The sequence below is a fragment of the Oncorhynchus clarkii genome, unplaced genomic scaffold (assembly GCF_045791955.1).
Source record: "Oncorhynchus clarkii lewisi isolate Uvic-CL-2024 unplaced genomic scaffold, UVic_Ocla_1.0 unplaced_contig_13008_pilon_pilon, whole genome shotgun sequence".
NCBI lineage: Eukaryota > Metazoa > Chordata > Actinopteri > Salmoniformes > Salmonidae > Oncorhynchus > Oncorhynchus clarkii.
Window position 1 is genome coordinate 9,933 of NW_027259252.1, and position 26,531 is coordinate 36,463.

Here is a 26,531-nt window from a genome sequence, read left to right on the forward strand (position 1 = left end):
GGAGGGTAGCTTGCTGGAGTCGTGTTCTTGGGTTAGCTCTCGTTCGGTCACCCATCGGAGGGTAGCTTGCTGGAGTCGTGTTCTTGGGTTAGCTCTCGTTGGGTCACCCATCGGAGGGTAGCTTGCTGGAGTCGTGTTCTTGGGTTAGCTCTCGTTGGGTCGTTGGTTTATGTTGTACTCATGTATTAAGTTTGTACACCGCCAGTTCTGCAGTCTGAATGAGTCTGACATCAGTACGTTGCCAGTCACTACAGTGCCTTTGTTAAGACAGGAACCATTTTGTTGCAATATCGTTTGGCAAATTTGTTCATATATTAATTAGATCAATTTTAATTTAAACATATTTCTGACCAATACATTAAAATAAAACACATTTCACAAAACATTTCCAAATATGTTGATAAATACATGTGGAAATACGTTGTAAAATAAATTCTTTAAAGGATTTCAGAGTTTACTTTAAATACATTTTCTGATGTGTTTAACATGTACTATTTTTTTTAACTAGGCAAGTCAGTTAAGAACAAATTCCTATTTTCAATGACGGCCGGGTATTCAAACCTGCAACCTTTCGGTTACTTGTCCAAAGCTCTAACCACTAGGCTACGCTGTCCCCCCCACTTACTTTGTGTGATACATACTCAGTGTACAAAGCATTAGGAACACCTTCTTAATATTGAGTTGCACTTCCCCCCTTTTCCCTCAGAACAGCCTCAATTCGTCGGGCATTGGACTCTACAAGGTGTCGAAAGCGTTCCACAGGGATGATGGCCCGTGTTGACTCCGATGCTTCCCACTGTTGTGTCAAGTTGGCTGGATGTCCTGTGGGTGGTGGACCATTCTTGATAAACATGGGAAACTGTTGAGTGTGAAAAACCCAGTAGCCCCAACAGTTCTTGATACACTCAAACCGGTGTGCTTGGCACCTACTACCATACCCCGTTCATTTAAAAAATACTTTATTTGGACATTTTTATATCATTCACAAATGCATGTTTTTCCCCCCGTATGGGTTGGAATTAATGAAGAGAGAAGCTACAACAAAGTAGATAGAGGATTACTCTGTCAGGCCGAGGAGGATTTCTAGGGCTTTTAAGTCTAACAAGCAAATTGAAAAAATATATAAAAAAATACATAGAGCAAACAAGCTTCCACTAGCAGGAACTTAGTCACATTCAGCAGAACACTGGCGAGGAGAGGACACCACCTCTTCATAATGAGCAGAGAAAGATCTGAGGAGCCTCGTCATTTCTGGCTAAATACTGCACTCTACTGGCTGGTCTGGCTAAATACTGCCCTCTACTGGCTGGTCTGGCTAAATACTGCCCTCTACTGGCTGGTCTCTACAGTCTGCCTCAAAACAAGATTGTAAATTGACTGTCAGTGGTTGTGAGTAGCTTTGTTACTGTTGTAGTATTGACAAAGACTATTTATTATATTGACAAGATAGCCGACTTCCTGTAACTGCTATAGTTGTGATTTATCTCACACAATTGCACGGAGTAAATAATTTGTTCAACAACAACAACAAAAAGAAGGATGATTTACTTTACAGTTTCAACTAGTTTCACGAGATCTAGAATCAGGTTCACACCAGCACATCAAGAACGTAAAGGTTTACATCACTCAAACAAACAAAAACGTTATTACTTTTCGGTCTCTGAGCAATAGTAATGGAGTAGACATTAACTCCACCATTGGTTCGTTTGGCAAATCCTATGGGTAAATGAATGGAGTTTTTTTGGGGGGGGGGTTTGGATAAACACCCAAAATAAGCAGTGTGGTAAACACAGACTTAGGAGATCTTATACCTTTTGTTCTATGAGATCATCTTCATCCGCTAACGTAACGTTTTGTGAATTTTTAAGCATTTGTGTAATTAAAAACAATAACATAAAGGTTTCATAATTCATAAATGCCATGTTAACTGACTGATATTATCTCATAGAATAAAACGTATAAGATATCCTAAGCCTGTGTTTACCTTTTCGCTGTTTATTCCAAAAACCCATTCTTTCCCCGTGAATTTTCCCATAGGAATGGCTGACCGAACCAGTGGTAACTCATTTCCGGTTTTTAGGACTACAAACTGGCGAGCTCTATTCCCTTGTATATAAATGGTTGTGAAACACCAGCCAATGGCCTAGGATTAAGGCTCTGTCTATTTCTTAGATTTCGATGCCTATGACAATGTCTCTGACTTTGTGTCGAATGTCTTTATCTAAGTATGAAACCAACAACAAAAAAAATCTGTTTTGCAAAAAACATTGAATGGTCATTACGGGGGGAAACATAGAGATAATAGTCCACTTTCCCACGCCCTGTATCTGTCAGCTCGCCAAGGCTATGCGAAGCTGCGCATAGACGGTGCGCCTCTGATGCGGTCGAGCGCCTGAAATAGACTTCCGAAGCGTCGCAATGACGTCACCGTGTCACGTCGACTGTCACTTGTGCGCCATTTTGGATTTTTGGAAATGAAATGAAAAAAATCACGGGCATTTCTGTAAAGCCCATATTCACGACTCTAATAACTGTTTCATTTTTAATAACCTTGTACTGAAATTACAATCCTTACAACTCTAATCACTATCGGGAAGACCCCCTCCCCCCGCCCAAAAAAAAGAAGCCAGTTGTGTTGCAGAAAGTGACAATGGCAGGTAAGGTTGACAACTTTGTAGACGGGGGGCCCCCGCATCAGCGCGGCCTAAAAGCATTGCAAGTTTCTTGGCTAACAGGCAACCGAGCAGCTCTGACAATGTGTGCCAAAGTGTATACTCCATAGTTAACTAGTTGCTATGTTGAAGTACACATTTAAAGGTGGGAATTAATTCCTCTGTATTTCTATAACATCTGCTCCTATTTTCTGGCTATTTATTCACCTTTATTCAATTTGTGATGTTTTATAGGTGTCGGAGGAGGGAACGATTTCCAATGGTGCTTCTCTCAGGTGAAGGGAGCCATAGACGAAGATGTGGCTGAAGGTAAAGCTCGTTTCCATTTCAACAGATAGATGAACATTTTGAATGTTATTTATTGACCTAATCACGGGTGTTTTGTGCATGCTAACGTTAGCAAGTTAGCAACGTCGCTAATACAGATGGTTGCTAGTTCACTATCTAGCTAGCCTAGTGACTAAGTTGGCAGCATTCAAACCTTGTTAACTCGCTAGCCAGTTATAGCAATGGCTATTTAGGGGAGCTGTCTTGTTAGCTGCAAGTACTATTGTTTTGGCTAGCTAGGTGTAGATGGTTGACCTATGTAGTTATTGCAAGCACATGGTAGGTTAACAACAGTTGTTCTCTCTTCACCAGGCAGAACAAGGTCAGATCTTTGCTAACTACATCTGTCACTAAACATGGGCTTTAACTATATAGTTATATACCTATTAGCTGTGAAAACACTGCAAGATCTGGTAACAACTGTCAGTGTTGGTGTGAAAGAGAATCATGGATATGTTGCCCTGCACACCCCTGTTATCTAAGACGGCATTGATTCGGATGTAGCGACACATTGATCTGGTCTGTAAAGGCCCGCTATTGGCCGGCAGTGTGAAGGCTGACAGATATGGTGATGCTGGTCCCTCTGGTTTAAAATAAGGGGTGTCTCAGACATATAGGGGTGCCTTCCTGACTGTGCAGTACGATACACACTGTACTGTGAGGGAACCTGTGGAACTAGCTAATCACCTTGGTCTCTCAAAGAGAAAAGATGTATGTTTGTCTGTACAGGACTATCTTTGCTGCACTACTGTGATACTGATTCTGAAGCTATTCGGTTGTGTCGTTTGGGACTGGGACTACTTGTCGTACTGACATTATATTTTGCACCACAATTAATCGTCTGTTTTTGAAGAAAGGGATTGGTCTGTGTATCTGTTGTGGACTGGTAGGTGGCACACTGGGCAGGGGCATCCCAGGAGAAAGGGCAGGAGGGATACTGCTGTGCTGCTGTCAGCTGGTCGTTTCCGGCTCCTCTCCTTCTCACTGCTGCTTTGTTATAAATAATCAAGTGGCCTTGCTGTGAGATGTGGCACTAAAAGAGACACAGAGAGAGAGAGAGCCCCCAACATCACAGGGAGAGAGGGCCCCCAGCATCACGGTGAGAGAGAGCCCCCAGCATCACAGGGAGAGAGAGCCCCCAGCATCACAGGGAGAGAGAGCCCCCAGCATCACAGGGAGAGAGAGCCCCCAGCATCACAGGGAGAGAGAGCCCCCAGCATCACGGGGAGAGAGAGCCCCCAGCATCACGGGGAGAGAGAGCTCCAGCATCACAGGGAGAGAGGGCCCCCAGCATCACAGGGAGAGAGGGCCCCCAGCAACACTGCGAGAGAGGGCCCCCAGCATCACGGGGAGAGAGAGTTCCCTGCATCACGGGGAGAGCGAGCCCCCAGCATTACAGGCAGAGAGAGCCCCTAGCATCACAGGGAGAGAGGGCTGCCAGCATCACGGGGAGAGAGGGCCCCCCAGCATCACGGGGAGAGAGGGCCCCCCAGCATCACGGGGAGAGAGAGCCCCTCCCAGCATCACAGAGAGAGAGCCCCTCCCAGCATCACGGGAAGAGAGAGCCCCTCCCAGCATCACGGGGAGAGAGAGAGAGCCCCCCCAGCATCACGGTGGGAGAGAGAGCACTCCCATCATCACGGGGAGAGAGAGAGCCCCACCCCAGCATCACGGGGAAAGAGCGATCACCCACCAGCATCACGGGGAGAGAGAGGGAGAGAGCGCGCCCCCAGCATGACGGGGAGAGAGAGGGAGAGAGAGCGCCCCCAGCATGACTGGGGGGAGAGAGGGAGAGAGAGCGCCCCCAGCGTGACGGGGAGAGAGAGGGAGAGAGAGCGCCCCCAGCGTGACGGGGAGAGAGAGCGCCCCCAGCGTGACGGGGAGAGAGAGGGAGAGAGAGCGCCCCCAGCGTGACTTGGGGGAGAGAGAGAGCGCCCCCAGCGTGACTGGGGGGAGAGAGAGCGCGCCCCCAGCATGACTGGGGGGAGAGAGCGCGCCCCCAGCATGACTGGGGGGAGAGAGAGCACGCCCCCAGCATGACGGGGAGCGAGAGCTCCCCCAGCATGACTGGGGGGTGAGAGAGCGTGCCCCCAGCACCACGGGGAGAGAGAGGGAGAGAGCGCGCCCCCAGCATGACGGGGAGAGAGCCCGCCCCCAGCAGCACAGAGGGGCCAGCAGCATCTTTCCTGCCCAGTCATCCATACTGCAGCCTCTCTCTATTCTTCATGAACAAGCCATACATGTGCATGAACACTGAAACAGAGAGAGAGACTACCTCAACTTGTTCAATAAAGAAACCCCTCATTTTCATTCTCGGGCGAAAGCGTTTTGCTACGTTACGTCCTAATGAATACGACCCCCTTGGCTCTGCATCATCATACTGTCTCAACCAGCACAGAGAATAAATAGATTTCCCTTGCTGCAGTCTTGCTGTTCAGGCCGTGCTTAGATCTTCCATGGCTGAGTGCATTTCCCTGATGTCAGCTTCATCCTTTAACCAAGGTACAGAGTCCTACTACCTCTTTATAATATGCTACAGGGGCTCCGCACTGCACCTGACCCATTGTCTTCCAGCCCAAGCGGGGGGGGGGGGGGGGGGGGGGGGGGGGGGTTGTGTATCTAAGGTGGTTGGGTTGTGAGCATAGAGACATATATTAGTTATCTGTGTGTTAATGTACAACAAAGTACGTCTTGTCAAAGACTCCAGTCACCCAAGTCATAGACTGTGTTCTCTGCTACCGCACGGCAAGTGGTACCGGAGCACCAAGTCTGGGTCCAAGAGGCTTCTAAACAGCTCCTACCCCCGAGCCATTAGACTCCTGAACAATTAATCAAATCACATTAATTACAATGACATCCAGCCCCCTCACCTCAACCTCCATCTGACCACACCATCTAGTGTGACAGTTGAAACACTGATCAATGCACTTAGTCAGCTAAGTTAGACTTGTTTTAGCCTTGGTTTCTCTGCTACCGCACCGCAAGCAGTACCGGAGCGCCTAGTCTAGGACCAAAAGGCTTCTTAACAGCTTCTGTGTGATGTCACGTGAACCCATAAGATGTGATGTCACGTGAACCCATAAGGTGTGATGTCACGTGAACCCATAAGGTGTGATGTCACGTGAACCCATAAGATGTGATGTCACGTGAACCCATGTGGTGTGATGTCACGTGAACCCATGTGGTGTGATGTCACGTGAACCCATGTGGTGTGATGTCACGTGAACCCATGTGGTGTGATGTCACGTGAACCCATAAGGTGTGATGTCACGTGAACCCATAAGGTGTGATGTCACGTGAACCCATAAGATGTGATGTCACGTGAACCCATAAGGTGTGATGTCACGTGAACCCATAAGGTGTGATGTCACGTGAACCCATAAGATGTGATGTCACGTGAACCCATGTGGTGTGATGTCACGTGAACCCATGTGGTGTGATGTCACGTGAACCCATAAGGTGTGATGTCACGTGAACCCATAAGGTGTGATGTCACGTGAACCCATAAGGTGTGATGTCACGTGAACCCATAAGGTGTGATGTCACGTGAACCCATAAGGTGTGATGTCACGTGAACCCATAAGCGATGTCACGTGAACCCATAAGGTGTGACGTGAACCCATAAGAGATGTCACGTGAACCCATAAGAGATGTCACGTGAACCCATAAGATGTGACGTGAACCCATAAGGTGTGATTTCATGTGAACCCATAAGGTGTGATTTCATGTGAACCCATAAGGTGTGATGTTACGTGAACCCATAAGGTGTGATGTCACGTGAACCCATAAGATGTGATGTCACGTGAACCCATACGATGTGATGTCACGTGAACCCATACGATGTGATGTCACGTGAACCCATACGATGTGATGTCACGTGAACCCATACGATGTGATGTCACGTGAACCCATAAGATGTGATGTCACGTGAACCCATAAGGTGTGATGTTTCACCTAATGGCTAGCTAGAAAGACATGACTGGAATAGACACTACTGTGTTCACTCGCAGAATTTTATCCAATCCAGTGGTTTTCAAATCAAATGTTATTTGTCTTCATGCTTGGTCAGCAACCGGTGTACAGTCGTGGCCAAAAGTTTTGAGAATGACACAAATATTAATATCCACAAAGTTTGCTGCTTCAGTGTCTAGATATTTTTGTCAGATGTTACTATGGAATACTGAAGTATAATTACAAGCATTTCATAAGTGTCAAAGGCTTTTATTGACAATTACATGAAGTTGATGCAAAGAGTCAATACTACAGTGTTGACCCTTATTTTTCAAGACCTCTGCAATCCGCCCTGGCATGCTGTCTTCTGGGCCACATCCTGACTGATGGCAGCCCATTCTTACACAATCAATGCTTGGAGTTTGTCAGAATTTGTGGGTTTTTGTTTGTCCACCCTCCTCTTGAGGATTGACCACAAGTTCTCAATGGGATTAAGGTCTGGGGAGTTTCCTGGCCATGGACCCAAAATATCGATGTTTTGTTCCCCGAGCCACTTAGTTATCACTTTTGCCTTATGGCAAGGTGCTCCATCATGCTGGAAAAAGATATTGTTCGTCGCCAAACTGTTCCTGGATGGTTGGGAGAAGTTGCTCTCTGAGGATGTGTTGGTACCATTCTTTATTCATGGCTGTGTTCTTAGGCAACATGGTGAGTGAGCCCACTCCCTTGGCTGAGAAGCAACCCCACACATGAATGGTCTCAGGATGCTTTACTGTTGGCATGACACAGGTCTGATGCTAGCGCTCACCTTGCCTTCTCCGGACAAGCTTTTTTCCCGATGCCCCAAACAATCGGAAAGGGGATTCATCAGAGAAAATGACTTTACCCCAGTCCTCAGCAGTCCAATCCCTGTACCTTATGCAGAATATCAGTCTGTCCCTGATGTTTTTCCTGGAGAGAAGTGGCTTCTTTGCTGCCCTTCTTGACACCAGGCCATCCTCCAAAAGTCTTCGCCTCACTGTGCGTGCAGATGCACTCACACCTGCCTGCTGCCATTCCTGAGCAAGCTCTGTACTGGTGGTGCCCCGATCCCGCAGCTGAATCAACTTTAGGAGACGGTCCTGGCGCTTGCTGGACTTTCTTGGGCGCCCTGAAGCCTTCTTCACAACAATTGAACCGCTCTCCTTGAAGTTCTTGATGATCCGATAAATGGTTGATTTAGGTGCAATCTTACTGGCAGCAATATCTTTGCCTGTGAAGCCCTTTTTGTGCAAAGCAATGATGACTGCATGTGTTTCCTTGCAGGTAACCATGGTTAACAGAGGAAGAACAATGATTCTAAGCACCACCCTCCTTTTGAAGCTAACAGTCTGTTATTCGAACTCAATCAGCATGACCGAATGATCTCCATCCTTGTCCTCGTCAACACTCACACCTGTGTTACCGAGAGAATCACTGACATGATGTCAGTGACTTGGTACCACTACCAAGTCAATGTGCAAGGGTAATAACATGGCTATATACACAGGGTATCAGTACCAAGTCAATGTGCAAGGGTAATAACATGGCTATATACACAGGGTATCAGTACCAAGTCAATGTGCAGGGGTAATGACATGGCTGTATACACAGGGTACCACTACCAAGTCAATGTGCAGGGTATCAGGTAATAACTAGGCTGTATACACAGGGTACCACTACCAAGTCAATGTGCAGGGGTAATAACATGGCTATATACACAGGGTACCAGGTAATAACATGGCTATATACACAGGGTATCAGTACCAAGTCAATGTGCAGTGGTAATAACATGGCTATATACACAGGGTACCAGGGTACCACTACCAAGTCAATGTGCAGGGGTAATAACATGGCTATATACACAGGGTACCAGGTAATAACATGGCTATATACACAGGGTACCACTACCAAGTCAATGTGCAGGGGTAATAACATGGCTATATACACAGGGTACCAGGTAATAACATGGCTATATACACAGGGTACCACTACCAAGTCAATGTGCAGGGGTAGAGGTAATAACTAGGCTGTATACACAGGGTACCACTACCAAGTCAATGTGCAGGGGTAATAACATGGCTATATACACAGGGTACCAGGTAATAACATGGCTGTATACACAGGGTACCACTACCAAGTCAATGTGCAGGGCTAATAACATGGCTATATACACAGGGTACCAGGTAATAACATGGCTATATACACAGGGTACCACTACCAAGTCAATGTGCAGGGGTAATAACATGGCTATATACACAAGGTACCATGTACCATGTACCAAGTCAATGTGCAGGGGTACGAGGTAAGGGAGGTAGATATGTACATATAGGTAGGGGTAAAGTGACTAGGCATCAGGATAGATAATAGACAGTAGCAGCAGCGTATGTGATGAGTCAAACGAGTTAGTGCAAAGTGGGTCAGTGCAGATAGTCCAGGTAGCTGTTTGGTTAACTATTTATCAGTCTTGTGGCTTGGGGGGGGTAGAAGATGTTCTGTTGGTCCCAGACTTGGTGCATCGTTTCTGCTATGTGAATGCAGAGAGAATAGTCAATGACCTGGGGTGGCTGGAGACTTTAACAATGTTCAGGGCCTTTCCTCTGACACCGCCTGGTATAGAGTGCTTGAATAACAGAGAGCTCTGCCCCAGTGATGTACTGGGTTGTACTCACTACCCTCTGTGGTGCCTTGCGATCAAATGCCAAGCAGTTGCCATACTAAGCGGTGAGACAGCCGGTCAAGATTTCCTCAATGGTGAAGCTGTATAACATTTTGATGATCTGAGGACCCATGCCAAATATTTTTTGCCTCCTGGGGGGGGAAAGAGGTGTTGTCGTGCCTTCTTCACGTCTGTGTTGGTGTGTGTGTGGACCATTTATAATTCCTTAGTGATGTGGACTCCGAGGATCTCAAAGCTGTCGACCCGCTCCACTACAGCCTTGTGGATGTGGATGGGGGCGTGCTCAGCTCTCCGTTTCCTGTGGTCCACGATCAGCTCCTTTTTGTCATTTTAGGGCGCCATCCAATAGTGAGAGTTAATGTGTTTCTATACTTTTAGTTATTACTTATTGTTTCTAGGCTTGGGCTAATACCACAGCATATGGTATAAACGCTATATTTTGAAATACAGAAGGTATGATTTTGCAATACTGTTTGAAAAATAAATAGATGTATTTTTAAGTTGAGTATAATTTTGAGAAATCTAGGATGTTAATTAGATTATCCAGCTCAGTTCTCCAGCTATGCATTTGGTTTGCTAAGTGGCTCTAGATGTGAAGATGAAGCTTCTTGGTTACAGCAGAGACATTCAACTCCCTCTTGGTAATAGCATATACTCCGGTATGGTACAGAAACTGTATGAAAATCTGCACACCACCCAACCCTAATTGAACCTCTGGCTGTTGGGTGTTTAAAGGCTGTAGTAAGTCATCTTGGTTGGAACCTCTGGCTGTTGGTTGTTTAAAGGCTGTAGTAGGTCATCTTGGTTGGAACCTCTGGCTGTTGGTTGTTTAAAGGCTGTAGTAGGTCATCTTGGTTGAAACCTCTGGCTGTTGGTTGTTTAAAGGCTGTAGTAGGTCATCTTGGTTGGAACCTCTGGCTGTTGGTTGTTTAAAGGCTGTAGTAAGTCATCTTAGTTGGAACCTCTGGCTGTTGGTTGTTTAAAGGCTGTAGTAGGTCATCTTGGTTGGAACTTCTGGCTGTTGGTTGTTTAAAGGCTGTAGTAAGTCATCTTGGTTGGAACCTCTGGCTGTTGGTTGTTTAAAGGCTGTAGTAGGTCATCTTGGTTGGAACTTCTGGCTGTTGGTTGTTTAAAGGCTGTAGTAAGTCATCTTGGTTGGAACCTCTGGCTGTTGGTTGTTTAAAGGCTGTATGTAGTAGGTCATCTTGGTTGGAACCTGGTTGTTGGTTGTGTTTAGAGCTGTGTTGTGAATACAGTATCTGCTGTAGGGCCATATAAATATATATTTTTTGTGGCCTGATTCCATTTTCTAATTTTTGGGGGGGGGCAACATTTTTGTATGTGTTCCATTCAGAGGATGAATGGGCAAGACAAAATATGCCTTTGAAAGGGGTATGGTAGTAGGTGCCAGGTGCACTGGTTTGTGTCAAGAACTGCAACACTGCTGGGTTTTTCACGCTCAACAGTTTCCCGTGTGTATCAAGAATGGTCCACCACCCAAAGGACATCCAGCCAACTTGACAACTGTGGGAAGCATTGGGCGGCAGGGTAGCCTAGTGGTTAGAGCGTTGGACTAGTAACCAAAAGGTTGCAAGTTCGAATCCCCGAGCTGACAAGGTACAAATCTGTCGTTCTGCCCCTGAACAGGCAGTTGACCCACTGTTCCTAGGCCGTCATTGAAAATAAGAATGTGTTCTTAACTGAAGGTAATAATAAAGGTAAAATAAAAAAATAAAATTGTAGTCAACATGGGCCAGCATCACCGTGGAACACTTTGACACCTTGACGTCCATGCCCACACACTGTGGCTGTTCTGAGGACGAAGGAGGGTGCTCCTAATGTTTTGTATATACACACTGCATTCGGAAAGTATTCAGACCCCTTGACTTTTTACACATTTTGTTACTCCAGAATCAATTTATTCTAAAATTAATTGATTCAATATTTATTTTATCTACACGCACTACTCCTTAATGACAAAGCAATAGCAGGTTTTTAAAAATGTTTGCAAATGTATTCAATATTTTAAAAAATGGATACCTTTTTACCTAAGTATTCAGACCCTTTGTAAATGAGATTTGGATTTGAGCTCAGGTGCATCCTGTTTCCATTGATCATCCCTGATGTTTCTACAACTTCATTGGATTCAATCTGTGGTACATTCAATTGATTGGACATGATTTGGAAAAGGCACACACCTGTCTATATAAGGTCCCACAGTTGACAGTGCATGTCAGAGCAAAAACCAAGCCATTAGGTGGAAGGAATTGTCCATATAGCTCCAAAACAGGGTTGTGTTGAGGCACAGATCTGGGGAAAGGTACCAAAAAAATGTCTGCAGCATTGAAGGTCCACAAGAACACCGTGACCTCCATCTTTCTTAAATGGAAGAAGTTTGGAACCACCAAGACTCTTCCTAGAGCTGGCCGCCCATCCAAACTGATGTATCGGGGTAGAAGGGCCTTGGTCAGGGAGGTGACCAAGAACCCAATGGTCACTCTGAAAGAGCTTCAGAGTACCTCTGTGGAGATGGGAGAACCTTCCAGAAGTACAACCATCTTTGCAGCAATCCACCAATCAGGCCTTTATGGTAGAGTGGCCAGACGTAAGCCACACCCCAATAAAAGGCACATGACAGCCCGCTTGGAGTTTGTCAGAAGGCATCTAAAGACTCTCAGACCATGAGAAACAAGCTGCACTGGTCTGATGAAACCAAGATTGAACTCTCTGGCCTGAATGTCTGGAGGAAACCTGGCACCATCCCTACAGTGAAGCATGGTGGTGGCAGCATCATGCCGTGGGGATGTTTTTCAGCAGCAGGGACTGGGAGACTAGTCAGGATCAAGGGAAAGATGAACGTAGCAAAGTACAGCGAGGTCCTTGATGAAAACCTGCTCAGGACCTCAGACTGGGATGAGGGTTCACCTTCTAACAGGACAAAGACCCTAAGCACTCAGCCAAGACAATGCAAGTGTGGCTTCGGGACAAGTTTCTGAATGCTCTTAAGTTGCCCAGCCAGAGCCCAGACTTGAACCCGATCGATCGAACACCTCTGGAGACACCTAAAAATAGCTGTACAGCGACGCTCCCCATCAAACCAGACCGATTGATAGGATCTGCAGAGAAGAATGGAAGAAACTCCCCAAATACAGGTGTGCCAAGCTTGTAGTGTCATACCCAAGAAGACTTGAGGCTGTAATCGCTGCCAAAGGTGCTGCAACAAAGTACTGAGTAAAGGGTCTGAATATTTATGTAAACGTGATTTTTTTTTTTTTTTTTTTTTGCATAAATGTCTAAACCTGTTTTCACTTTGTGATTATGGAGTATTCTGTGTAGATTGATGTCTAAACCTGTTTTCACTTTGTGATTATGGAGTATTCTGTGTAGATTGATGTCTAAACCTGTTTTGGCTTTGTGATTAAGGAGTATTCTGTGTAGATTGATGTCTAAACCTGTTTTGGCTTTGTGATTAAGGAGTATTCTGTGTAGATTGATGTCTAAACCTGTTTTCGCTTTGTGATTATGGAGTATTCTGTGTAGATTGATGTCTAAACCTGTTTTGGCTTTGTGATTATGGAGTATTCTGTGTAGATTGATGTCTAAACCTGTTTTGGCTTTGTGATTATGGAGTATTCTGTGTAGATTGATGTCTAAACCTGTTTTGGCTTTGTGATTATGGAGTATTCTGTGTAGATTGATGTCTAAACCTGTTTTCGCTTTGTGATTATGGAGTATTCTGTGTAGATTGATGTCTAAACCTGTTTTCGCTTTGTGATTAAGGAGTATTCTGTGTAGATTGATGTCTAAACCTGTTTTCGCTTTGTGATTATGGAGTATTCTGTGTAGATTGATGTCTAAACCTGTTTTCGCTTTGTGATTAAGGAGTATTCTGTGTAGATTGATGTCTAAACCTGTTTTGGCTTTGTGATTATGGAGTATTCTGTGTAGATTGATGTCTAAACTTGTTTTTGCTTTGTGATTAAGGAGTATTCTGTGTAGATTGATGTCTAAACTTGTTTTTGCTTTGTGATTAAGGAGTATTCTGTGTAGATTGATGTCTAAACCTGTTTTGGCTTTGTGATTATGGAGTATTCTGTGTAGATTGATGTCTAAACCTGTTTTGGCTTTGTGATTAAGGAGTATTCTGTGTAGATTGATGTCTAAACCTGTTTTGGCTTTGTGATTAAGGAGTATTCTGTGTAGATTGATGTCTAAACCTGTTTTGGCTTTGTGATTATGGAGTATTCTGTGTAGATTGATGTCTAAACCTGTTTTGGCTTGTGATTAAGGAGTATTCTGTGTAGATTGATGTCTAAACCTGTTTTGGCTTTGTGATTATGGAGTATTCTGTGTAGATTGATGTCTAAACCTGTTTTGGCTTTGTGATTAAGGAGTATTCTGTGTAGATTGATGTCTAAACCTGTTTTGGCTTTGTGATTATGGAGTAGTCTGTGTAGATTGATGTCTAAACCTGTTTTGGCTTTGTGATTAAGGAGTATTCTGTGTAGATTGATGTCTAAACCTGTTTTGGCTTTGTGATTAAGGAGTATTCTGTGTAGATTGATGTCTAAACCTGTTTTGGCTTTGTGATTATGGAGTATTCTGTGTAGATTGAAGATGAACATGTTTTATTGAATCAATTTTATAATAAGGCTGTAACGTAAAATGAAATGTGTAAAAAGTCAAGGGGACCGAATACTTTTCGAAGGCCCCTGTATATTTTAAGAGCATCTTTGAGAACTAACAATCACAACAACAACAACAACAAACTTCAGACACTCAGACAGCATAAGCCATGGAAAAAAAATGTGTAGAATTACAGGAAATTCGCTTCATAAGAGAAACATGTTGCTACTGTGGCCAAGAGGAGGGCTGAACATCTTTGGCAGTGTGGACTTCAGAAAATAATTTATAGCCTGGCTAGCCTACTTCTTGTATCGAGCATATTACGTATTTATCAGGAGACTAGCATGGCGCATGGTTGTTTTGTCTTGCTGTGAGGCCAAGTACCCCACTGAGCTGCTAGTGTTGTTGCAGTGGGTTCTCCACCCGGCACAGCCAGAAGAGGACTGGCCACCCCTCATAGCCTGGTTCCTCTCTAGGTTTCTAATCTCCACCTGGCACAGCCAGAAGAGGACTGGCCACCCCTCATAGCCTGGTTCCTCTCTAGGTTTCTAATCTCCACCTGGCACAGCCAGAAGAGGACTGGCCACCCCTCATAGCCTGGTTCCTCTCTAGGTTTCTTCCTAGAGTTCTGGCCTTTCTAGAGAGTTCTTCCTAGCCACCGTGCTTCTACACCTGCATTGCTTGCTTTTCGGGGTTTTAGGCTGGGTTTCTGTTTCAGCACTTTGAGATATCAGCTGATGTAAAAAGGGCTATATAAATACATTTGATTTGATTTGGCTGTTTTGTGTTGTCATTATTCCCCAGTGAGCTGCTAGTGTTGTTGCAGTGGGTTGTGTTGTCATTATTCCCCAGTGAGCTGCTAGTGTTGTTTTGTGTTGTCATTATTCCCCAGTGAGCTGCTAGTGTTGTTGCAGTGGGTTGTGTTGTCGTTATTCCCCAGTGAGCTGCTTGTGTTGTTTTGTGTTGTCATTTTTCCCCAGTGAGCTGCTAGTGTTGTTTTGTGTTGTCATTATTCCCCAGTGAGCTGCTAGTGTTGTTGCAGTGGGTTGTGTTGTCATTATTCCCCCAGTGAGCTGCTAGTGTTGTTTTGTGTTGTCATTATTCCCCAGTGAGCTGCTAGTGTTGTTGCAGTGGGTTGTGTTGTCATTATTCCCCCAGTGAGCTGCTAGTGTTGTTTTGTGTTGTCATTATTCCCCAGTGAGCTGTTAGTGTTGTTGCAGTGGGTTGTGTTGTCATTATTCCTCCAGTGAGCTGCTAGTGTTGTTGCAGTGGGTTGTTGTCATTATTCCCCAGTGAGCTGCTAGTGTTGTTGCAGTGGGTTGTGTTGTCATTATTCCCCAGTGAGCTGCTAGTGTTGTTTTGTGTTGTCATTATTCCCCAGTGAGCTGCTAGTGTTGTTGCAGTGGGTTGTGTTGTCATTATTCCCCCAGTGAGCTGCTAGTGTTGTTTTGTGTTGTCATTATTCCCCAGTGAGCTGCTAGTGTTGTTTTGTGTTGTCATTATTCCCCAGTGAGCTGTTAGTTTTGTTGCAGTGGGCTGTGTTGTCATTATTCCCCAGTGAGCTGCTAGTGTTGTTTTGTGTTGTCATTATTCCCCAGTGAGCTGTTAGTGTTGTTGCAGTGGGCTGTGTTGTCATTATTCCCCAGTGAGCTGCTAGTGTTGTTTTGTGTTGTCATTATTCCCCAGTGAGCTGTTAGTGTTGTTGCAGTGGGTTGTTGTCATTATTCCCCAGTGAGCTGCTAGTGTTGTTGCAGTGGGTTGTGTTGTCATTATTCCCCCAGTGAGCTGCTAGTGTTGTTGCAGTGGGTTGTGTTGTCATTATTCCCCCAGTGAGCTGCTAGTGTTGTTGCAGTGGGTTGTTGTCATTATTCCCCAGTGAGCTGCTAGTGTTGTTGCAGTGGGTTGTGTTGTCGTTATTCCCCCAGTGAGCTGCTAGTGTTGTTGCAGTGGGTTGTGTTGTCGTTATTCCCCCAGTGAGCTGCTAGTGTTGTTGCAGTGGGTTGTGTTGTCATTATTCCCCCAGTGAGCTGCTAGTGTTGTTGCAGTGGGTTGTGTTGTCATTATTCCCCCAGTGAGCTGCTAGTGTTGTTGCAGTGGGTTGTGTTGTCATTATTTCCCCAGTGAGCTGCTACTGTTGTTGCAGTGGGTTGTGTTGTCATTATTCCCCAGTGAGCTGCTAGTGTTGTTGCAGTGGGTTGTGTTGTCGTTATTCCCCAGTGAGCTGCTAGTGTTGTTGCAGTGGGTTGTGTTGTCATTATTCCCCAGTGAGCTGCTAGTGTTGTTGCAGTGGGTTGTGTTGTCATTATTCCCCCAGTGAGCTGCTAGTGTTGTTGCAGTGGGTTGTGTTGTCATTATTCCCCCAGTGAGCTGCTAGTGTTGTTGCAGTGGGTTGTGTTGTCATTATTCCCCCAGTGAGCTGCTAGTGTTGTTGCAGTGGGTTGTGTTGTCATTATTCCCCAGTGAGCTGCTAGTGTTGTTGCAGTGGGTTGTGTTGTCATTATTCCCCAGTGAGCTGCTAGTGTTGTTGCAGTGGGTTGTGTTGTCGTTATTCCCCCAGTGAGCTGCTAGTGTTGTTGCAGTGGGTTGTGTTGTCATTATCCCCAGTGAGCTGCTAGTGTTGTTGCAGTGGGTTGTGTTGTCATTATTCCCCAGTGAGCTGCTAGTGTTGTTGCAGTGGGTTGTGTTGTCATTATTCCCCAGTGAGCTGCTAGTGTTGTTGCAGTGGGTTGTGTTGTCATTATTCCCCCAATGAGCTGCTAGTGTTGTTGCAGTGGGTTGTGTTGTCATTATTCCCCAGTGAGCTGCTAGTGTTGTTGCAGTGGGTTGTGTTGTCATTATTCCCCAGTGAGCTGCTAGTGTTGTTGCAGTGGGTTGTGTTGTCATTATTCCCCCAGTGAGCTGCTAGTGTTGTTGCAGTGGGTTGTGTTGTCATTATTCCCCCCAGTGAGCTGCTAGTGTTGTTGCAGTGGGTTGTGTTGTCATTATTCCCCCAGTGAGCTGCTAGTGTTGTTGCAGTGGGTTGTGTTGTCATTATTCCCCCCAGTGAGCTGCTAGTGTTGTTGCAGTGGGTTGTGTTGTCATTCTTCCCCCAGTGAGCTGCTAGTGTTTTTGCAGTGGGTTGTGTTGTCATTATTCCCCAGTGAGCTGCTAGTGTTGTTGCAGTGGGTTGTGTTGTCATTCTTCCCCCAGTGAGCTGTTAGTGTTGTTGCAGTGGGTTGTGTTGTCATTATTCCCCCAGTGAGCTGCTAGTGTTGTTGCAGTGGGTTGTGTTGTCATTATTCCCCCCAGTGAGCTGCTAGTGTTGTTGCAGTGGGTTGTGTTGTCATTATTCCCCCCAGTGAGCTGCTAGTGTTGTTGCAGTGGGTTGTGTTGTCATTATTCCCCCAGTGAGCTGTTAGTGTTGTTGCAGTGGGTTGTGTTGTCATTATTCCCCAGTGAGCTGCTAGTGTTGTTGCAGTGGGTTGTGTTGTCATTATTCCCCCAGTGAGCTGCTAGTGTTGTTGCAGTGGGTTGTGTTGTCATTATTCCCCCAGTGAGCTGCTAGTGTTGTTGCAGTGGGTTGTGTTGTCATTATCCCCCCAGTGAGCTGCTAGTGTTGTTGCAGTGGGTTGTGTTGTCATTATTCCCCAGTGAGCTGCTAGTGTTGTTGCAGTGGGTTGTGTTGTCATTATTCCCCAGTGAGCTGTTAGTGTTGTTGCAGTGGGTTGTGTTGTCATTATTCCCCCAGTGAGCTGCTAGTGTTGTTGCAGTGGGTTGTGTTGTCATTATTCCCCCCAGTGAGCTGCTAGTGTTGTTGCAGTGGGTGCTACAGTACAGGATGACGTGTGCCTGAAAGGGTTCGGTCCTATACTGAGAGGGGGATGTTCACGAGGCCCCACTGTTTATAATATGATTGAAAAACCCACTGCTACGTCAGACTGGTCATCAATGATATTGATCATGTTTTTTGTTTTGTGACGTAGACCTAACCCATGCTATAGTGTGTCTTAAGTTCAGGTTTATTTATCATTATTTGATTACATATGCAAAAAAAAAACAAACAGCCAACATAGAAGTGTTACGCACTCATGACCTTTTTGTTCTTGTTGTTGTTGTCTCTCTCTCAGCCGACATAATCTCAACGGTTGAGTTTAACTATTCTGGAGAACTACTAGCGACGGGAGACAAAGGAGGTCGTGTCGTCATTTTCCAACGGGAACAAGAGGTCAGTTAACTATCAAACAGACATAAATCAATAGGGGGGGGGGGGGGAAACAACAACGTTTAAGACTAAAACGCACCTTGAAAACAACATTAGTCGGATTCACCTTTTTAATGTAGCATAATGTACAACATCGTATTTTTTTAACATTTTTAAGTGCATTATTGTTGTGAAATATAGTTGTACTGATAATGAGCTGGGGGTTTATTTCTTTCAGAGTAAAAACCGTCCTCATTCCAGAGGCGAATACAACGTGTACAGCACTTTCCAGAGCCATGAACCCGAGTTTGACTATTTAAAAAGCTTAGAAATCGAGGAGAAAATCAACAAGATAAGATGGTTACCTCAACAAAACGCTGCACACTCTCTGCTCTCAACAAACGGTAAGTCGCCGAGCTCTCCTTCATATTTCTGATTCCGTTCGGTCAAGGCGATGACGACTCTTCAGCACCACAGACGGTTCCACTGAATATTGAACTGTAAAGGTCGCTTATTAACCTCTGTCGTGGAAATGTCCTGTATTACCAAATCCATGAGAGAGCAAACCACCACACAAGTCAGTTATATCATAAAGTCCATCTTTTAATTATATGAGCTTCACCATAAGCCCGGTGACTCTCAGATCAATTCAGTGTCTATAAATGAATTCTCTGAGAGTGCTTACAAAACAATTCTTAGTATCATTTATAGCCCAGACACACCCATCTGAACTCACATGACAAATAACAGATCTTAGAAACATTACAAAGGAAGACTTTACTTGAGAGAGGAGTATTCCATAGCCAGACAGCATTATCTATAAATGATTGTTCAGTTTACTCTCTTAGACGAGGTTCTACTTCTCGTTCTTGGTACAACATTGTACCAAAACATTACCTCATCCAATGGCATATATCAATTGTCAATCCTAGATACTCCCATCTTAAATACACCCCCTCCTGGACAAGCTCACCGAGACAGTGAGCCTCTTAGGTTATATACTAGATCAAGATAAGGGCAACCTCAGAGGGGACATGTAATAGTGAGCCTCTTAGGTCATACACTAGATCAAGATAAGGGCAACCTCAGAGAGGACATACAACAGTTCCAGACCCATTCACATAAGAATACAAGCCTGACCTCTCCACTCTCTGGGGCCCAAGTCACTTTTCCCCCACATAAGCATTATTATGTAAATTAAACATCTTATTTAACTAACTCATTCTGATTCTGCTACCACACTCCTTCCTCTGAAGTGTTTTTACAGACGGAAGGCCAAGGTGACTGTAAACCTGTGCTATAACACTGACATGGCCTTTTTTACAACCCAGACAAAACCATCAAGCTGTGGAAAATCAGCCAACGGGACAAAAGAGCAGAAGGCTACAACTTGAAAGACGAGGATGGAAGACTGAGAGATCCTTTCAGAATCACGTCGTTACGGGTATGTCTCCTCTCGTTCATCACCGTTTACCTGATATAGTTTTGAATGATCCCGTTCAGGGAAATATTATTGAAATTTTACCCCTTTTTCTCCCCAATTTCGTGGTGTCCAATTGTTAGTAGTTACTATCTTGTCTCATCGCTACAACTCCCGTACGGGCTCGGGAGAGGCGAAGGTCGAAAGCCATGTGTCCTCCGAAAACACAACCCAACCAAGCCGCACTGCTTCTTAACACAGCGTGCATCCAACCCGGAAGCCAGTCGCACCAAAGTGTCGGAGGAAACACCGTGCCCCTAGCGACCTGGTCAGCGTGCACTGCGCCCGGTCCGCCACAGAAGTTGCTGGTGCGCGATGAGACAAGGATATCCCTACCGGCCAAACCTTCCCTAACCCGGACGCTGGGCCAATTGTGCGTCGCCCCATGGAGCCTGGGCTCGAACCCAGAGTCTCTGGTGGCACAGCGATGCAGTGCCTTAGACCACTGCGCCACCCGGGGAGGCAGTGCCTTAGACCACCGCACCACCCGGGGAGGCAGTGCCTTAGACCACTGCACCACCCGGGGAGGCCCTTCGTTCAGGGACATTTTTAAAAACACAAAGAAAAACGTAAAGTATTTGGAGTGAAAATGTGAGGGAGAAAATACACGGCACAGAGTGACGGTCTGATATGAACCTGCCGTTCGTTCTCCGTCCGTTTAGACGCAGGGCGTTTTAGCAACCGCTCGCCGTTAGCCGCTCGCCGTTAGCCGCTCGCCGTGAGTCGTTAGCCGTTAGCCGTGAGCCGTTCTGACTGCTGACATTTTCACAAGTTTGGACACGTAGAATCAGTTCGCACTCGGTTCGCAAATTACATCCGGCACTCTGTTCAGAGGTGCCAAGTCCTCTTGGACGGCAAACGCTACCCGTGTGTCCCTGCCTTTTTAAACTGTCATCCCTTCTGATCCATCTCTCATGTGATTGATTACCTGATATATGGTTCATTACCCCTCCTCCGTGACTCCTTTCACACCCTCCCTCCGTGGCTCCTTCCACACCCCCCCTCCGTGACTCCTTCGACTCCCCCTCTCCGTGACTCCTTCCACACCCCCCCTCCGTGACTCCTTCCACACCCCCCCTCCGTGGCTCCTTCCACACCCCCCCTCCGTGGCTCCTTCCACACCCCCCCTCCGTGACTCCTTCGACTCCCCCTCTCCGTGACTCCTTCCACACCCCCCCTGCGTGGCTCCTTCCACACCCCCCCTCCGTGACTCCTTCCACAGCCCTCCTCCGTGACTCCTTCCACACCCCCCCCCCTCCGTGACTCCTTTCACACCCCCCCTCCGTGACTCCTTCCACACCCCCCCTCCGTGACTCCTTCCACACACCCCCTCCGTGACTCCTTCCACACCCCCCCTCCGTGACTCCTTTCACACCCCCCCTCCGTGACTCCTTCCACACCCCCCCCCCTCCGTGACTCCTTTCACACCCCCCCTCCGTGACTCCTTCCACACCCCCCCTCCGTGACTCTTTCCACACACCCCCTCCGTGACTCCTTCCACACCCCCCCTCCGTGACTCCTTTCACACCCCCCCTCCGTGACTCCTTTCACACCCCCCCTCCGTGACTCCTTCCACACCCCCCCTCCGTGACTCCTTCCACACCCCCCCTCCGTGACTCCTTCCACACCCCCCCTCCGTGACTCCTTTCACACCCCCCCTCCGTGACTCCTTCCACACCCCCCCTCCGTGACTCCTTCCACACCCCCCCTCCGTGACTCCTTCCACACCCCCCCTCCGTGACTCCTTCCACACCCCCCCCTCCGTGACTCCTTCCACACCCCCCCTCCGTGACTCCTTCCACACCCCCCCTCCGTGACTCCTTCCACACCCCCCCTCCGTTACTCCTTCCATACCCCCCCTCCGTGACTCCTTCCACACGCTCCCCTCCGTGACTCCTTCCACACGCTCCCCTCCGTGACTCCTTCCACACCCCCCCTCCGTGACTGCTTTCACACCCCCCCTCCGTGACTCCTTCCACACGCTCCCCTCCGTGACTCCTTCCACACGCTCCCCTCCGTGACTCCTTCCACAGCCCCCCTCCGTGACTCCTTTCACACCCCCCCCCCTCCGTGACTTCTTTCACACCCCCCCTCCGTGACTCCTTCCACACCCCGCTTTGCCACAGCCCGAACCCAAAATGGACCGAACTGTGATCCCTTAGTTTAATTCAAACTTAAATATTTTGTCTTCACCCTCTGAATGGCACACATACACCATTTTTTTTTTTCACCTTTATTTAACCAGGTAGGCCAGTTGAGAACACCTTTATTTAACCAGGTAGGCTAGTTGAGAACACCTTTATTTAACCAGGTGGGCAAGTTGAGAACAAGTTCTCATTTACAATTGCGACCTGGCCAAGATAAAGCAAAGCAGTTCGACAGATACAACGACACAGAGTTACACATGGAGTAAAACAAACATACAGTCAATAATACAGTATAAACAAGTCTATATACGATGTGAGCAAATGAGGTGAGATAAGGGAGGTAAAGGCAAAAAGGCCATGGTGGCAAAGTAGATACAATATAGCAAGTAAAACACTGGAATGGTAGATTTGACAGATGAGTGTGCAAAGTAGAAATACTGGGGTGCAAAGGAGCAAAATAAATATAGTAGGGGAAGAGGTAGTTGTTTGGGCTATTTATAGATGGGCTATGTACAGGTGCTGTGATCACAATCAATGTCTCAATGGTCTCAAGGCTTAAAAATCCTTCTTTAAACCTGTCCCCTCCTCTTCATCTACACTGATTTAAAGTAGATTTAACAAGTGACATCAATAAGGAATCATGGCTTTCACCCGGATTCACCTGGTCAGTAAATATCATGGAAAGAGCAGGCGTTCCTAATGTTTTGTCCAATCAGTGTCCGTCTGCTACAGAGGGAAAGGAGAGAGCATGAGAAAATTATGTTGGATATAAAAGTTCTGAAAACATGTTTATTATTTTTTTATTATTATATTAATATATTATTATTATAAATATTTATATATTATATTATTTTTTTCCTATTTAAAATAGAAGATGGAGAACCAGCTACAGGATGAAAATCCAGTATTTTTGGCGCATGAACAACCAGCTAGCACCGCTAACGTTATCCAGCAAAAAAACTATAACAAGTGTATATATACAACAAAGGGACTATAACAAAGTATTGAGATTAAGTTTTGTAGGTGACCAAATACTTATTTTCCACCATAATCTGCAAATAAATTCATTAAAAATCCTACAATGTGATTTTCTGATTTTTTTTTTCTCATTTTGTCTGTCATAGTTGAAGTGTACCTATGATGAAAATTACAGGCCTCTCATCTTTTTAAGTGGGAGAACTTGCACAATTGGTGGCTGACTAAATACTTTTTTGGCCCACTGTATATATTTTGAGTCAAGTATCAATATAATATTGCGATATGTAACTAACCCCCCCCTACTTCACTACTACAGGTATTTGTCATCTTCAGAAAAGGAGCGAACTGCAGGGTTTTTAAACGTGGTACATCTCCATAATAAAAGGCTTCTTTGTTGTAGGTGCCTGTGCTGCTGCCCATGGACCGGATGGTGGAGGCTAGTCCGAGGAGGATATTCGCTAACGCACACACATATCACATCAATTCCATCTCTGTAAACAGCGATCACGAAACGTACCTTTCGGCTGATGATCTCAGGGTTAACCTCTGGCACTTAGAAATCACTGATAGAAGTTTTAGTATCCTTTTTTAATCACAAAACATACGCAACATGTATTTCATTTAAATGGGAAGATTTGTGTGTGTGTTTAACTGTGTGTGGTGTGTCTACCTGTGTGGTGTGTCTACCTGTGTGTGGTGTGTCTACCTGTGTGTGGTGTGTTTACCTGTGTGTGGTGTGTCTACCTGTGTGTGGTGTGTTTACCTGTGTGTGGTGTGTCTACCTGTGTGTGTGTCTACCTGTGTGTGGTGTGTCTACCTGTGTGTGTTTACCTGTGTGTGTGGTGTGTCTACATGTGTGTGGTGTGTCTACCTGTGTGTGTGTGTCTACCTGTGTGTGTGTTTACCTGTGTGTGGTGTGTCTACCTGTGTGTGTGTGACTACCTGTGTCTACCTGTGAGTGTGTCTACCTGTGTGTGTGTGTGTGTCTACCTGTGTGTGTGTGTGTGACTACCTGTGTCTACCTGTGAGTGTGTGACTACCTGTGAGTGCGTGTCTACCTGTGAGTGAGTGCGTGTCTACCTGTGAGTGAGTGCGTGTCTACCTGTGAGTGAGTGCGTGTCTACCTGTTTGTGTCTATGCCCTTGCCATGTCTTGGTGGTGTTGATCCTTGATCGTGCCCCTCCCCTCCCCCAGACATTGTAGATATAAAGCCTGCCAATATGGAGGAGCTGACAGAAGTCATCACAGCTGCAGAGTGCCATCCACACCAGTGTAATGTATTTGTGTACAGTAGCAGTAAGGGGACCATCCGCCTCTGTGACATGCGAGCTGCTGCCCTCTGTGATAGGCAAAGCAAATGTAAGTCAATAATATCGTTGGGGGTAAAACTTTACAGAAATGTTATTGTTTTAGATAGAATAATATATGTTGTTGCTAGCAAATCCTGCGAATCCTGTTATCAAAACTCAACTCGAAATAAGAGAACGGAGTTGAGCGTTCCTCAAACTAAGTCCGATGTGTTTTCACATACAAACAGTTTTTACAATAGTTTCCCTCTGATGTCAGAAGGTTATATTTATTTGTATTTATTTAATTAGGCAAGTTAAGAAGAAATTCTTATTTTCAATGACGACAGAACAGGGGGTTAACTGGTCTAGGAACAGTGGGGTTAACTGGTCTAGGAACAGTGGGTTAACTGGTCTAGGAACAGTGGGGTTAACTGGTCTAGGAACAGTGGGGTTAACTGGTCTAGGAACAGTGGGTTAACTGGTCTAGGAACAGTGGGTTAACTGGTCTAGGAACAGTGGGTTAACTGGTCTAGGAACAGTGGGGTTAACTGGTCTAGGAACAGTGGGTTAACTGGTCTAGGAACAGTGGGGTTAACTGGTCTAGGAACAGTGGGGTTAACTGGTCTAGGAACAGTGGGTTAAACTGCCTGTTCAAGGGCAGAACGACGCTCTAACCACTAGGCTACCCTGCCGTAACATACATACAGAATGATGTAATCCGTGTAGTACCCTCTCAGCTCTTTAGGGTAGCGGGACAACGGTCAGGAAATATAGGCTTTGTTTTCAGGCTGATAGAGAGCAGCTTTCATTGTTTATTTATAGACTAGGATTTATAATGCATTATGAGGCAGCTATAATGCGTTGTAAGACTCGTCATGAACATGAATGATCCCTCTATAACGTCTTGATTAGTTAATGTAATGATTCTTCAGTTGAATGACAGTAAGGCTCATACATGGTTATAACAAGTTATAAAGCTTTATACCTGCAGGCTTTAGGTAAAGTGTAACCTCCTGTCTGTCTTCTAGGAGCTAGACGCAGGCTTGTTTTTGATACTAACGTGGTCCTGTGTGCCTCAGTTGGTAGATCATGGTGCTTGCAATGCCAGGATTGACTCTTTAATTACCAGGGTCACCCATACAATAACATGTCTGCATGCATGGCTTTAAGTCACTTGAGATAAAAGCATCTGCTAACTGGCCAATACGTTGCTGTTTTGATGGACTGGTTTGGAAAGGTTTGTGTTTATTTGTTTCTCAGTCTTCGAGGAGCCAGAGGACCCTAGCAGTCGGTCCTTCTTCTCCGAGATTATCTCCTCAATATCGGATGTGAAGTTCAGTCACAGCGGCCGTTACATGATGACCAGAGACTACCTGTCAGTCAAGGTGTGGGATCTGAACATGGAAAACCGGCCTGTGGAGACCTATCAGGTACTGACTTTAACTTTACCTGTAGAGACCTACCAGGTACTGACTTTACCTGTAGAGACCTACCAGGTACTGACTATGACTTTACCTGTATAGACTTACCAGGTACTGAATTTAACTTTACCTGTAGAGACCTACCAGGTACTGACTTTAACTTTACCTGTATAGACTTACCAGGTACTGAATTTAACTTTACCTGTAGAGACCTACCAGGTACTGACTTTAACCTTACCTGTAGAGACCTACCAGGTACTGACTTTACCTGTAGAGACCTACCAGGTACTGACTTTAACTTTACCTGTAGAGACCTACCAGGTACTGACTAGAACTTTACCTGTAGAGACCTACCAGGTACTGACTTTAACTTTACCTGTAGAGACTTACCAGATACTGACTAGAACTTTACCTGTAGAGACTTACCAGATACTGACTAGAACTTTACCTGTAGAGACCTACCAGGTACCGACTTTAACTTTACCTGTATAGACTTACCAGATACTGACTAGAACTTTACCTGTAGAGACCTACCAGGTACTGACTTTACCTGTAGAGACTTACCAGGTTCTGAATTTAACCTTACCTGTAGATACCTGCCTGTAGAGACTTACCAGGTACTGACTGGAACTTTACCTGTAGAGACTTATCAGGTACTGACTGGAACTTTACCCGTAGAGACCTACCAGGTACTGACTGGAACTTTACCTGTAGAGACATACCAGGTACTGACTGGAACTTTACCCGTAGAGACCTACCAGG

General features: G+C 45.7%; 1 protein-coding gene across 2 annotated transcripts; it reads left to right on the forward strand.

Moving 5' to 3' along the window:
* Positions 1 to 2,511: 2,511 nt before the first annotated feature.
* On the forward strand, positions 2,512 to 25,778 carry LOC139399915 (serine/threonine-protein phosphatase 2A 55 kDa regulatory subunit B delta isoform; the record flags this gene model as incomplete). Of its 2 annotated transcripts, none has more annotated exon segments than XM_071145041.1 (8): positions 2,512 to 2,657; positions 2,907 to 2,981; positions 18,381 to 18,478; positions 18,693 to 18,858; positions 19,786 to 19,898; positions 23,460 to 23,637; positions 24,254 to 24,418; positions 25,609 to 25,778. In XM_071145041.1, coding segments are annotated over 8 exon segments (972 nt in total), but the record flags the coding sequence as incomplete, so codon positions are not given.
* Between the last annotated feature and the right edge of the window lie 753 nt (positions 25,779 to 26,531).